The 12,392-nt window shown below is 47.7% G+C and overlaps 1 protein-coding gene across 2 annotated transcripts; it reads left to right on the top strand.

The window, feature by feature from the left end:
- Positions 1-61: 61 nt before the first annotated feature.
- Positions 62-9,931, top strand: Swi5 (SWI5 homologous recombination repair protein). 2 transcript variants are annotated; one of them, XM_052182170.1, is made up of 5 exons: positions 63-227; positions 461-509; positions 7,135-7,259; positions 8,141-8,235; positions 9,615-9,931. In XM_052182170.1, the coding sequence occupies exons 3-5, from the start codon at positions 7,150-7,152 to the stop codon at positions 9,677-9,679; spliced, it is 270 nt and encodes an 89-aa protein (XP_052038130.1). In that variant the 5' UTR covers positions 63-227; positions 461-509; positions 7,135-7,149; the 3' UTR covers positions 9,680-9,931. The 2 variants fall into 2 exon arrangements, with proteins under 2 accessions (XP_052038131.1, XP_052038130.1); XM_052182171.1 differs by lacking the exon at positions 461-509 and having other exon boundaries at positions 62-227.
- The last annotated feature ends 2,461 nt before the right edge of the window (positions 9,932-12,392 follow it).

Raw genomic sequence — 12,392 nt, 5'->3', positions numbered from 1 at the left:
TAACGACGGAGAGCTGCGCGCGCAGCCATGACCCCTCACAGCGGCCTATCGGAGGGAGGGGCGGAACTGCTTTAGCTTGGTGCGCGCGCAGCTGGACGTGAGGCGGCTGGTGGTCTCCGTCGTCGTCGATTTCTAGTTCCCTGAAGCAGCCGTTTAACCCCAACCCTGGACCCTTCAGATCTTAAGCCCACCCCGCTCCGGGTGCCCCGGACCTTAGGGTTCAGGAGGTGGGTGAGGAGCGCGTCGCGCTTTATTTCGCAGCCCTTTCCCGACTCCTCTCGCCTCCCCTCCCCCCCAGACTCCCTTCACCAGGCCTCTCCATAACCCGTTTCCCACGATGCGCGCGCACCTCAGAGCCCCCCTGCCCCATCCCGGTAGCTCATCCCGACCCAGCCGCCGCCGCTCCCGCGCCCCCTCGGTAACCTCGTCCTCATCAGCCCTTTCTCGGGTTCCTCCCCAGAGGTGAGCCAGAATTCAGCCGGCTTTACCATGGGGGCTACCGATCACCGGTGAGTATGTCAGCCCCACCCCCAACCCAACCCCACCCCACCCTACCCTACCCTCCGTCTGCATCCCGGCACCCCGCCATCGCCTCCCTCTTCGGAAGCCTTCCGCCGCCCTTGGCAGTTTCACGCCTTCCTTTTCCATTCTCAGACATGGGGTCCTGCCCTCCATCTCCTACCCGCCTACGTTTCTCCATCCGCTCTTGCGCTCAGCTTTGTCCCCTAACCCAGCCTGCCACCAGTCCTGCATGGTTTCCCAATCAAGGAATCTGTCCATCTTTCTGCTGACCACTCCTACGCTTCACTTTTTTGGGGGGGCACCCCCAAAACTCAAAATTCTTGACTCCCCATCCCCAAAAGATGGGTTTTAAAAGTACTCTTTTTGATGAAATCATGATTCGCTCTTTTTTACTAGTTTGTTTTTTAATACTCCCTTGAGTATAACAACTAGAGACAGTTGTTAATCCCAAAGATGGGAGGAGGGAGACCACCAACCAAATCATAATGGCCAAATCAATTAAAGCAAACAGTTGCTTAATTGCTTCTTAATTTGTGCACACAGCCCCTAAGGCGGGGCTCAAGAGATCTGCCTCGGAATGTGAGGATGTCAAGGCTTTTAGAGTTCAGGGGTAGGAGGTTTCCAAATGGTTATAAACAACTTTTTGGAAGGAAGATACGCTTGCCATTCCTGGGACAGGCCACGCAGAACCTTTTGTAGTTAAGGTGAGCAGAGCCCAGTTCTTGAGAATCAGAGGCTTAATCATAAAGAGGAGTGAGTCTAGATTGTGTTTACTGTAAGATAGCTTTTAAGCCTAAGATGGAGGTAGGCTGGTCCCAAACTCAGCCCGTATTCAAGGATGCCCTTTCCTGCTTTCACTATGTAGCCCACACTAGTTGAATACTCTTCATCCTCCTGCCGTAGCAACTCAAATGCTAGCGAGCAGGATAAATTATGGAGACTCAGGGAGAAAACAGAGCACGTTGAGGAAGACAGTGGTGGTGCAAGGTTTTAATCCCAGTACACGAGGCAGACGGGCAGACAAAGGACAGAAACCCTATCTTGTGAAAACAAAGATAGCACCTTGATTTTAGAATCAGGGATCCCAGCACAATGCTTGCTGCGGATGATGCCAACATAAAAACAGTTTCTTTTTAAAATTACTATTACTTTTCTGCATTCACTTTATTCATTGTTTTGTTCTTATACAAAACTATCACAATGTACAACAACAGGCTCCAGGATAACACTTCATTCTAGCTATTGGGTGGCAAAGATAGTATGACAGGGAATCCAGATGTTGGACAGATTACAGGATAACACTTTATTCTAGCTGTAGTGGCAAAGATGTTATTTATGGCAGGGAATCCAGATGTTTAAGTAGGAATGGAAGAGGAGGGTCACCATCACCTCAGATGTGAGGAACAGCTTACTTTTTGCCAGATTTCTTAATTCCACCTGTGGCCAGGGGCCTTCCCCAAGGCCTTGGCCTTTAGCTCCTGGAGTTTCTTCTGTTCCTCCTGTTTCTGCTTGAAAGCCTTCTTATCTTCCTCGTCCATCTCCTTGGCCTGCCTCTTGGGCTTCTTTTTGCCACCTGGCCTGAGACATGGTGCCTCCGTCCCCTTCAACCAGACTCTGATCCTCACTATTACTTTGTTTTATTAAGTCAAGACTGTACTTGAACTCAGTTGTGCTTGCCTCAGCCCCCCAGTACTGAGATTAAAGGCCTTGGCTCTTTTTTTTTTTTTAACTTATTTTATGTATATGAGTACACTGCAGCTGCAGCTGTCTTCAGACACACCGGAAGAGGGCATTGGATCTCATTACAGATGGTTGTGAACCACCATGTAGTTGCTGGGAATTGAACTCAGGACCTCTGGAAGAGCAGTCAGTGCTCTTAACCACTGAGCCATCTCTCCAACCCCAGGGAATTAAAATAATTTAGAATTATATTTTAAAATGTACTTAGTATTTGTGTGCACTGGAAGGTCACAGAGTACATATGGAAGTCAAAGAACGGCTTTAGAGAGTGATTCTTCTACAGTGGAATCCAGGGATTGAACCCAGGCTGTTAGATTTGGCACCAGCTCAATTGGTTCTGTTTCTTCTTTTTCTTTTTCTTCTTCTTCTTCTCCTCCTCCTCCTCCTCCTCCCCCTTCCCCCTCCCCCCTCCCCCTCCCCCCTCCCCCCTCTCCCTCCCCCCTCCCCCCTCCCCCCCTCCTCCCCCTCCTCTTCCCCCTCCTCCTCCTCCTCCTCCTCTTTCCTCCTTCTTTCTTCTTCCTCCTTTTTTTTTTTTTTTTTTTTTTTTTTTTGGTATTTTCGAGACCAAAACTACAGTGTAGTCCCTGTGTAGTCCTGGCTGTCCTGGAACTCACTTTGTAGACCAGGCTGGCCTCGAACTCAGAAATCCACCTGCCTCTGCCTCCCAAGTGCTGGGATTACAGGCGTGCGCCACCACGCCTGGCTTAGGGGGAAGTATTTTTGAATAGGAATTGTTAAGGTAGCAATGGGCCAGACTTAAGGTCAGACTGCCATTTGAGCCTCACTCCTCGCCCAGGAGTTTTCTAGGAATCTCATAAGGCTTTGTTTACAGTGAGAATAATAACCTGATTTTCTGCGTCCTTGAGACTGAGGGTTCTAATTCATTTTAAACCTGTCAGGCAGGTGGTCAGGAACCTTGTAATTACGTTAAAGTGGCTTGGCAAACCTTTGACTCCAGAAGTCTATGTGACTGTCATTTAGACATGAACCCTAGTCAGCAGGGGTGGCACTTGCTCTTAATACCAGGTGATCTTGGGAGGCCGAGGCAGGAGCAGGTGAGTTTGAAACTAACCTGGTCTGCATAGTGAGTTCAAAGACAGCCAGGTAAGAGCCTATCTAAAATCAGAAAAAAAAAAATACAAATTCAAGTCTCCTTCGGAAACTCCCTCCCTCACCTGGGTGTGTCTCGGCTGCCTTTAGTAACTCCTTACATCTGGTAAGAAAGCATGATAGTAAACCCCAAGTTTTCTGCTTTCCTCACAGAGGCTTGTGCTGAAATTCCTTTTTTTCTTTTCCTTCCTCCCTCCCTCCCTTTCTTTCTTTCATTCTTTCTTCTCCTCCTCCTTCTCTCTTCTCCTTCTCTCTTCTTCTTCTTTTTTTTCCCAAAGCTAAGGATTGAGATCTGCTGAGGAGCAGCTGCCAAGAAGAGCGTTTCAGGCTCGCGTGCTTCCTTCCTGCCGGCCCAGCCAGCACCCACTCACCCTTTGAAGCTTAGCTTGTCTGGGAGCTTTACCCTCTACTTATTCTAGACACTTCCTTAACACGCTGTTCAGAGCTTTTTTATTAGACTTAAAATTAGTTGTTGGATCTTTAATTTGATGACTATTGTCTCCTGTTCCCAACTACTGTCCTAGGCACTGCTCTGTCAGCAATGGACAAACACAAAATCCTTATTTGCTTGGGATTTACCGAGATAACAGTGGTGAACATAGAAGTGAACTGAGCCCCGTGTCAGGTGGGAAGTGAGGTGAGACACCAGGGTAGAAAGAGCTCTGTGGGAAAAGTGCTTGCCACGAACGGACCCACGTAAATTCACTCAAGCCTGTGTAAAAACTGGATGCAGAAACCCAAATATACCTATAATCCCAGCATTAATGTTGAGACAACAACCCCCAGGTCCTGCTGGCCAGCTGTCTAGCCAGATCAGTGAGCTCCAGGTTCAGAGAGGCCCTGCCTCAGAAACTGCGGTAAACAGTGAGTGGAAAAGACCCTGGATACGGTTAAGAGTATGCTCTGAGCCTGGCAGTGGTGACGCAGGCCTTTAATCCCAGCACTTGAGAGGCAGAGACAGGTGGATTTCTGAGTTTGAGACCTGGTCCACAGAGTGAGTTCCAGGACAGCCAGGGCTACACAGAGAAATCCTGTCTCGGAAAAAAAACAAGAGTGTGTTCTGTAGAAGACCTGAGCTCACTTTCCAGCACCCGTAGCAGGTGGCTCACAACCTCCCAGAGCTCTAGCTTCAGGGAGCTATAATGCCTCTGGCCTCCACAGACATCTTCACTCCTATGCACACACCCCTGAAACGCATAGTAAAAATAGATATTCAATAACATAAAAAAGGGTTTTAATTTAGGTACCTGAGTGGTTTTGCTTACATGGGGGTGGGGCACTCTTGTGCACATGCCCACACCATTTGCATGCCTGGTGCCTAAAAGTCAAAGTGTAACCCCCGGCAAGTGGCATTACAAGTGGGTGTGAACCCCACGTGGGTAACTAGGAACTAAACCAACTCCTCTGCCAGAGCAGCAAGTGCTCTTAACTGCTGAACCATCACTCTAGCTGTGTGTGTGTGTTGCTGCTAGGCATTGTGGCACATCCTTTAATCCTAGCACTCTACAGGCAGAGACAGATGTATCTTTGGGTTAGAGGTCCCCCTGGTCTGTATAGTAATTTAAATAAAGGCCAGCCAGAGCTACATAGTGAGACCTTTTTATTTTTTGCAAAATAAAAAAGTAAGATTACAGGTACTTTGGGGCAGGAAGTACAATGAATGGCAGTGCTTCACGACCCCTTTGTGGATAGGACACCCCTTTCACAGGGGTGGCACATCCTATATCCTGATATCAGATAGTTATGATTCATAACAGTAACAAAGTTACAGTTAGGAAGTTTCAGTGAATTCTGTGGTTGGGAGGTCAGCACAACATGAGGTACTGAATTAAAGGGTTGTAGCATCGGGAAGGTTGAGAAGCACTGCTCTGTGTTAATGTACATGGGAACTTGAAGGGGTTGTTGATTCCACCATGTGGGCTCCAGGGGAACTCAGCTGTTAGGTTTGGCTATAGATACTCTTACCTGCTGAGCCCTCTAGCCTGACCCTTTTGTAACTTTTTTTTTTTTTTTTTTTGAGACAGGGTTTCTCTGTGTACCCCTGGCTGTCCTGGAACTCACTCTGTAGATCAGGCTGCCCTCAAACTCAGAAATCCGCCTGCCTCTGCCTCCCAAGTGCTGGGATTACAGGCATGCACCACTACCACCCGGCTTGAAACAATATTTTTAATGTACTTTGTGTGTGTGTACAATATTTTTATTCTTTGTGAATTTCACATCATTCATTCTAGTCTCATACCTGCCCTCTGCCCTTGCAAACTCCCCTTCAAGAGAAAAAGGAAATAAATATCCTTGTGGAAGCTGTAGTGTGTCACAGCATGTACCACAGCATATCCTTTCCGTCTTCATTTCCTTGCTTGCAAATGTTCCTTACAATGAGTCATTGGTGTGTTTCAAGGCTTCTGCTACTCTGTCATATCAATACTGGATCCTCACTGCTCCAACTCCTGGTGGATATCCTCTTGGTGCCTGGCATCATGGAGATCCTGTAGTTTAGGGCCGCAGGACTAGCCCTTCATGTGCTCCAGCAGGTCATTGTTGGGGTAGATAGTTGGATAGACCAACTTAAAGCTCTGGATCTGGGTCTCTGAGCTAGTCAGTCTGCCAACTTTCCCACATCCTTACCACCAGGGGGAGCTCTGCAGCACTGTGTCCAGCAGCTAACCCAATGCTGTAGCAGATAAGGAGCTGAGGCTCTCTCAACCTTGGGGCTGGCTCACCCACGCCCATGCCTGCCAGGGTCAGCTCTATTTTACTGCCCAGGGCCTGCTTTTCTGTTGTGCCTTTGCAGGATAGGACCAGCTCTCACACTCAACAATTGTGAGGAGTTGGTCCTCTCTGCCAGGGTTCTGAGGATCAAACTCAAGGTTGTCAGGATGACAAGTAATCTAACCAGCTGAGCCACCTTCAGGCCTGCCCTTCTCTTCTGAATACTGGGGCCTGGCTGGATGTCTTTCCTGGGGCTCCTGCCAATACTGGCAGACAGTACTCACTCATAATTAAGAGAGTGATTACAAGCCAGAGGCCTAAGAACAGGAACCACGGCTTCCTGTGTGTTTTCTTGCAAGAGAGTTGAACTAACACTTCCTGCAGATAAGCTGAGCTCTAGATGCCAGCCTTTATTTACACCAGTGGTTGTCAACCTTACTAATGTTGTGACCCTTTAATACAGTTCTTTATATTGTGGTGACACCCTCCCCCCCAACCATAATTGTCTTGATACTACTTCATAACTACTTTTGCTACTGTTATGAATTATAAAAATCTGATGTGATACCCTGTGGGGGGGTCGTGATCCACAGGTTGAAAACTGCTTACAGCTCAAAGGCAAAAAAGGCAAAGATGGAAGTTTATTTAGCCTTAGGGAGTTTGTTGTCTAGTGAGATTTATAACTCCAGTGACTTTGCAGACTTGGAGTTGGACCGCAGGCTGAGCTGCTTAGCATTGTGTGTAGGCGGGAGGAGGAACCCGAATAACTGCCATCGTGGACTGCCCGACCAGCTCCAGATTCCAAGGGGCTGCTTCCTCATCCAAGATGGCGTTTACCTTATTGACTAGAGAAAGGCCAGCATTGGGCATGTTCTCTCCCTGGAAAGACATTCCTCAGACAATTGCACTTGTCACTTCTGATGACATTTCCACTGTCCCAGCAGTCTTAGGGCCACACCTAATTCCAAAGAAAGCTGAGAAATAAATTGTATTTTGAGGGCAGGGGCCTATTACCAATAGAGACATTCATAGGCTCTGATCTGTCCTGTTCAGCAACGGCCGTTCCCCATGATTGATGAGAGTGATAATATCAGCGAGGAGCTCTTGATCGCTGACATTCAGAAACTGAAGGAGAAGGAGGACATGCTGGACAAGGAGATCGCCCAGATAATAGCAGAGTAAGTATTTTGTTTTCTAAGACTCTCCTGGACCCCAGACTGGCCTTAAAATTTGCTGTATAGTTGATACCATTGAACCGATGCTCCTGTCCTCTTAGTGAGTGCTTACAGGCACAGGCAACCACATCTAGTTTTCTGAGCAAGTCTTGTTGCCACCCCAGTGTGGCAAGATAACTTTGAGGCACTTGTGGAGTCCTTGCCTCATGCATAAAGCCCTGGGTTCCATCCCATTGCAAGAAAGCCAAAGGGCAACAGAACTCTGGCACAGTGCTCACTGTTGTTCATGAGGCCTTGGGTTTGATCCCAAGTCACATACGAACATTCTTAACTCATAATTAGTGCCTAGTAACAAAAACTGGAGCTATACTACATTGCCATAGGAAAGTTCTAAGTTGTGCTGAGTATCTTTGCAGAACCAGAGTCTAGAGAGCTGTGGGAAGGGAAAGCCATGTCCCTTCTTCCAGGCCCTGCTTGCTACCATGGGTCCTTTCAGTATGGAGTCTCACCACCTGGAGAAGCTGGCTTTCCAGCTCCTGGGCTCCCTTTATGCTCCTTATCTAACCTCCACGGAGGCTGAGTTGTACAGAGATACAGATCTCACATAAGGGAACCTGTCTGGTGACTTAAGGCCAGGGTCACAGAGTAACCATAAATCCCTCCTTTGAGGAACAAGTTTGCTAGGAATGAGGGGATGGGCAGATCCCCTGCCCATTACAAACTTCAGGAAAGCAGGTTCCATCCTGTTATCCCTGTCCCCAAGGCCTACCACCTACTAGAACTATAGGAAATATTTGTTAGATAGTGAACAAATGTCTCAGTGCAACTTGATCAGGGGACCTTACCAGCTTACCTAATGGTTGATTCTTCACTGTTCTTCCCAGGGGCTACCGTGTGATTGAATTGGAGCAGCATATCTCCCTCCTCCATGAATACAATGACGTCAAGGACGTATCACAGATGCTGCTGGGCAAGCTGGGTGAGTCTCTGGGGTTGGCAGGGTGGCTCCTCCCCTCCCTAGGGGTCTTGGATTTCACCCCTTGTCCCCTAACTTGCCACTGTCCCACTCTAGTTAGCTACCCTGCTCCTGGAATACCCCATCCCCTCTTCTCCCCAGCCTCTGCTCCCCTAGGTGACAGGAAGGCAGGCATGCAGCTCTTGCTTTATTTTGTCCCTAGAATCTCAAGCACAGGTCCTACTTGGGAGTGATTTTGAGCAGGACTTACCCACCTGTGAGATTGCAGTAATGGTTCCTGTTTCATGGCCTGCAGAGACATTGAGATACCATGGCTACTCTAATGACTGACTTGCTTAAGTGGCAGCAAGGACCAGGGCAGCTCTTTATAATATGCAGTAGGATTTAGTTCTTCCTTCAACTAAATCCAGAGTCTTGAATGAAGGCAGATGCCTGTGTATTTGTCTGACTAGAATAGCTTGTCATGGGAGTCAGGCGGGTTTGGGGTAAGATACTGTGTAGAAGCCTTATATAAGCTCAATAGCACTTAAAGTGGCAGCCCCTGGTGTTCTGCAGTCAGGAGGAGGATTTGAGTTGTCCTGTTAAGAGCTCCTGCCTGCATTTTAACACTTGTTACAGAGATCCCTGTTGGCCTCTAAGATCCCACAGCCCAGAGGAACCCAGGGTCACGGCAGGCAGAGGGCAGGCGGCAGGCAGAGGGCATTGGGAATGGGACCCAGGGGAGGGAGCAGAAACTGGGGAAATGAAAGTGACTAAAAGTGATCAGAGCCAAGAAAGAATGTGACCAGAAGTAGTGGTGGATTGAGGCAGGAGGATCGTAAGTTCAAGACCAACCTGAGTTCCATAGTGAGGCCAGTCACAACACCTCTAGGTCATATGCCCTGGAGCATGTGTCCTATCACTTCCTGACTTTTCAGTGGATATTTACCAGGCATTTACTCTGTACTGGGTACTCTGAGGTGCTGAAATGATAGTGAAACATGTGGGTTGGGTTTTAGTGTTGATAGTGGGCAGACTATCTGTGTCTACTATCAGTAGATGAACAGAAATGCTAGTGTGTTAAGTTCTGTGAAGGACACAACAGAGATGAAAGTACTGAAGTCTGAAGATGGGGCAGGAAAGAAGAAAATAGGTGTGTGTTAGGCAGAGCAGCAAAAGAAGCAGGGTCACATAGAGGCCATGCTGAAGTGCTTGGTTGGTATGAGTGGCCAGGACAAGCCCCAGGGACCAGGCTCGGACAGAGAAGCAGAGAGATTACCTTTGCCATACATGGTGAGGTGTGAACCTGGGCCCAGAGGTGGTATGTAGTGGTCAGAACAGTGGCCTTAGTTTGGATTTTAACAGTCTCCTCTGGATAGTGATCCATCCTTCCTTTCTTTCAGCCGTGACTCGGGGCGTTACCACCAAGGAGTTATATCGAGATTTTGATCTAAACCTGAATGACTGAGCAGCTTCTTGCAGATTTTCATCTACAACCCACAGGGACAGGAGGATGGGGCCATAAAAGGCAGAGTCCTGACAGCATATTCATGTGGTTTTCAGATGTAAAAACTGCTAGAAGCCCCCCAAAGTTTGGGGTGGGTCCTAGAGAAGAGGGGTATTGGGAGGGGTGGGTATTGTCAGTGTTAAGGTTCCTAAATATACTTGTGAGTAGATATGTGTAGTTGTTCCTTCTGTTAATAAAAATGTGCAGTCTCTATTTGGTTCTGTCCTTGTCTCTACTAGCACATCATGCCTGCCATTGATCACAGCTGTTAGTTCATGAGAAGTCTTTTTTTTTTTTTTTTTTTTTTTTTTTATGTGAGTACACTGTCGCCTTCTTCAGAAACACCAGAAGAGAAGCTGGGCAGTGGTGGCTCATAGTCCCAGCACTTGGGAGGCAGAGACAGGCAGATTTCTGAGTTCGAGGCCAGCCTGGTCTACAGAGTGAGTTCCAGGACAGCCAGGGCTACACAGAGAAACCCTGTCTCAAAAAAAAAAAAAAAAAAAAAAAAACCACTGGAATATCTGATCCCATTACAGGTGTTTGTGAGCCTCCATGTGGTTGCTAGGAATTGAACTCAGGAATCCTGGAAGTGTAGTCTGCTTTTAACCACTGAGCCATTTCTCCAGCCCACCATGAGAATTCTTACTGCTGTCCCATTTACATAAGAAAGGCAGGTGACTTGCCCAGGGTCACACAGTAGCAAGTGTGGCAGGAATTTGAATGTAGGAGTGTGCTTTGCAGTGCTACCTTTCTGGGTTGAGAAGGATCAGTTCAAAGTTGGGACTGAGAAATGACAGCATTGTTAATTTACAAAGTTGACCATCGTGGTATGAAATAGATGAGGCTGGAGACATGGCTTAAATGTTGGGGCCTGGGATAAACCTTGAACTGACCACTCAGATACCAGCCTTGAATATATGATGAAAGTTTATTGAATGCTTTCAGACTGATTGATCAAGGCCACAAGAAGGAAAACCTAATTGTGGCACCTGTCTGTCCTCAGGGTAGACTTTTTATATGAAAATCCAGAGCCAGGCGGTGGTGGCACACGCCTGTAATCCCAGCACTCTGGGAGGCAGAGGCAGGTGGATTTCTGAGTTCGAGGCCAGCCTGGTCTACAGAGTGAGTTCCAGGACAGCCAGGGCTACACAGAGAAACCTTGTCTTAAAAAAAGCAAATCCAAAAAAAAAAAAAAAAAAAAACCCAGGTCAACTGGTCCTCAGTGCAGGATAGAAAGAGTGGATGGGTGGTGGTAGCCAAAAATGTTAACATAGAAATAGCACTGCTCCCCCAGGGCCATACATAGCCCTCCTTCCCTGAGGAACAACAGCAAGCTGAATACTCAATGGTTTTGCTGCAGGACCACCTCAGCTTAAGAGGCTTCCTGTCGTTCCAAAAATGAGGCGGCTGAACGTAATGCAGCCAGATCTTTCTCCACCTGTTCAGTCAACAGCCTGAAGCTCTGTTGTCCTGGGAACCGGCAGTTCCTGTTGCTGCCGATCCTGCAATACCCACCCCAATTAACACTGGCATTGCAGCGGGTGCAGCTCCTGGAGCAATGGCTAGGATACAGGCCCGTGTGATCCTACCTGCTAACCCTCCATAGTATGTAACCTGAGGTACCACATGGACAAGCACACATCAGCAGGCTTGCCTGTGAAATGAGCTACTGATAAATGTCTACAGTACATAGAAACCACGCCTTTAGGTGCTGCTAGGAGCTTACTCTTCAGCCCTAGAGAATTGGGCAGTTTCACAGAAGTGGCCACATAAATATTAGGAGCATGGCATATACCTGAATAGAATGACATCGGCAATGGATATTCTTTTTTTTTTTTTTTGGTTTTTCAAGACAGGGTTTCTCTGTGTAGCCCTGGCTGTCCTGGAACTCACTCTGTAGACCAGGCTGGCCTCGAACTCAGAAATCCGCCTGCCTCTGTCTCCCAGAGTGCTGGGATTACAGGTGTGCGCCACTGCACCTGGCTGGATAGTCTTTTTAAAAAAAAAAAATTTTCGGGCAGGGGTGGCACATGCCTTTAATTCCAGTACTTGGGAGGCAGAGGCAGGCAGATTTCTAAGTTCAAGGCCAGCCTGGTCTACAGAGTGAGTTCCAGGACAGCCAGGACTATACAGAGAAGCCCTGTCTCAAAGAAAAAAAAAGGAATATTTATGTACATGAGTTCATTGTCTCTGTCTTCAGACACCAGAAGAGGGGATCAGATCCTATTACAGATGGCTTGGAATTGAACTCAGGACCTCTAGAAGAACAGTCGGTGCTCTTAATCACTGAGCCATCTCACCAGTCCTGCAATTCTTGAGACCTAAAACAAGTTCCATTTCCCTGTATATTCCCCAGAGAGATTGCCATCTTCCAGGGACAGGAAGCAGTGTCATCTAGGGAGCCTGCCTTAAGGAGCTGGAAGGGCTTAGGGTCAATAGTAGCTATTCCTATATAGTAAGGAGGTTTGGGGTCCAAACAACCAACAATCTTTAGTCATATTTGGCCTAGAAGCATTGAGAAACTTGAAATGGTTTCTATACTGTTGACTGAAGGGTCCCCATATAAAAAGTGGGGCTCAGGAATCTCAAAAGGAGAGAGCACAGTCTAAGAATTGGCATGTTTTGAAGAAAAACCTGGGCGGCGGGTGTAGGTATTTGACTCCAGGACCTGGCA

The sequence above is a fragment of the Apodemus sylvaticus genome, chromosome 5, assembly GCF_947179515.1.
Source record: "Apodemus sylvaticus chromosome 5, mApoSyl1.1, whole genome shotgun sequence".
NCBI classification, from domain to species: domain Eukaryota; kingdom Metazoa; phylum Chordata; class Mammalia; order Rodentia; family Muridae; genus Apodemus; species Apodemus sylvaticus.
This window is presented reverse-complemented; position numbering and strand designations above follow the sequence as displayed.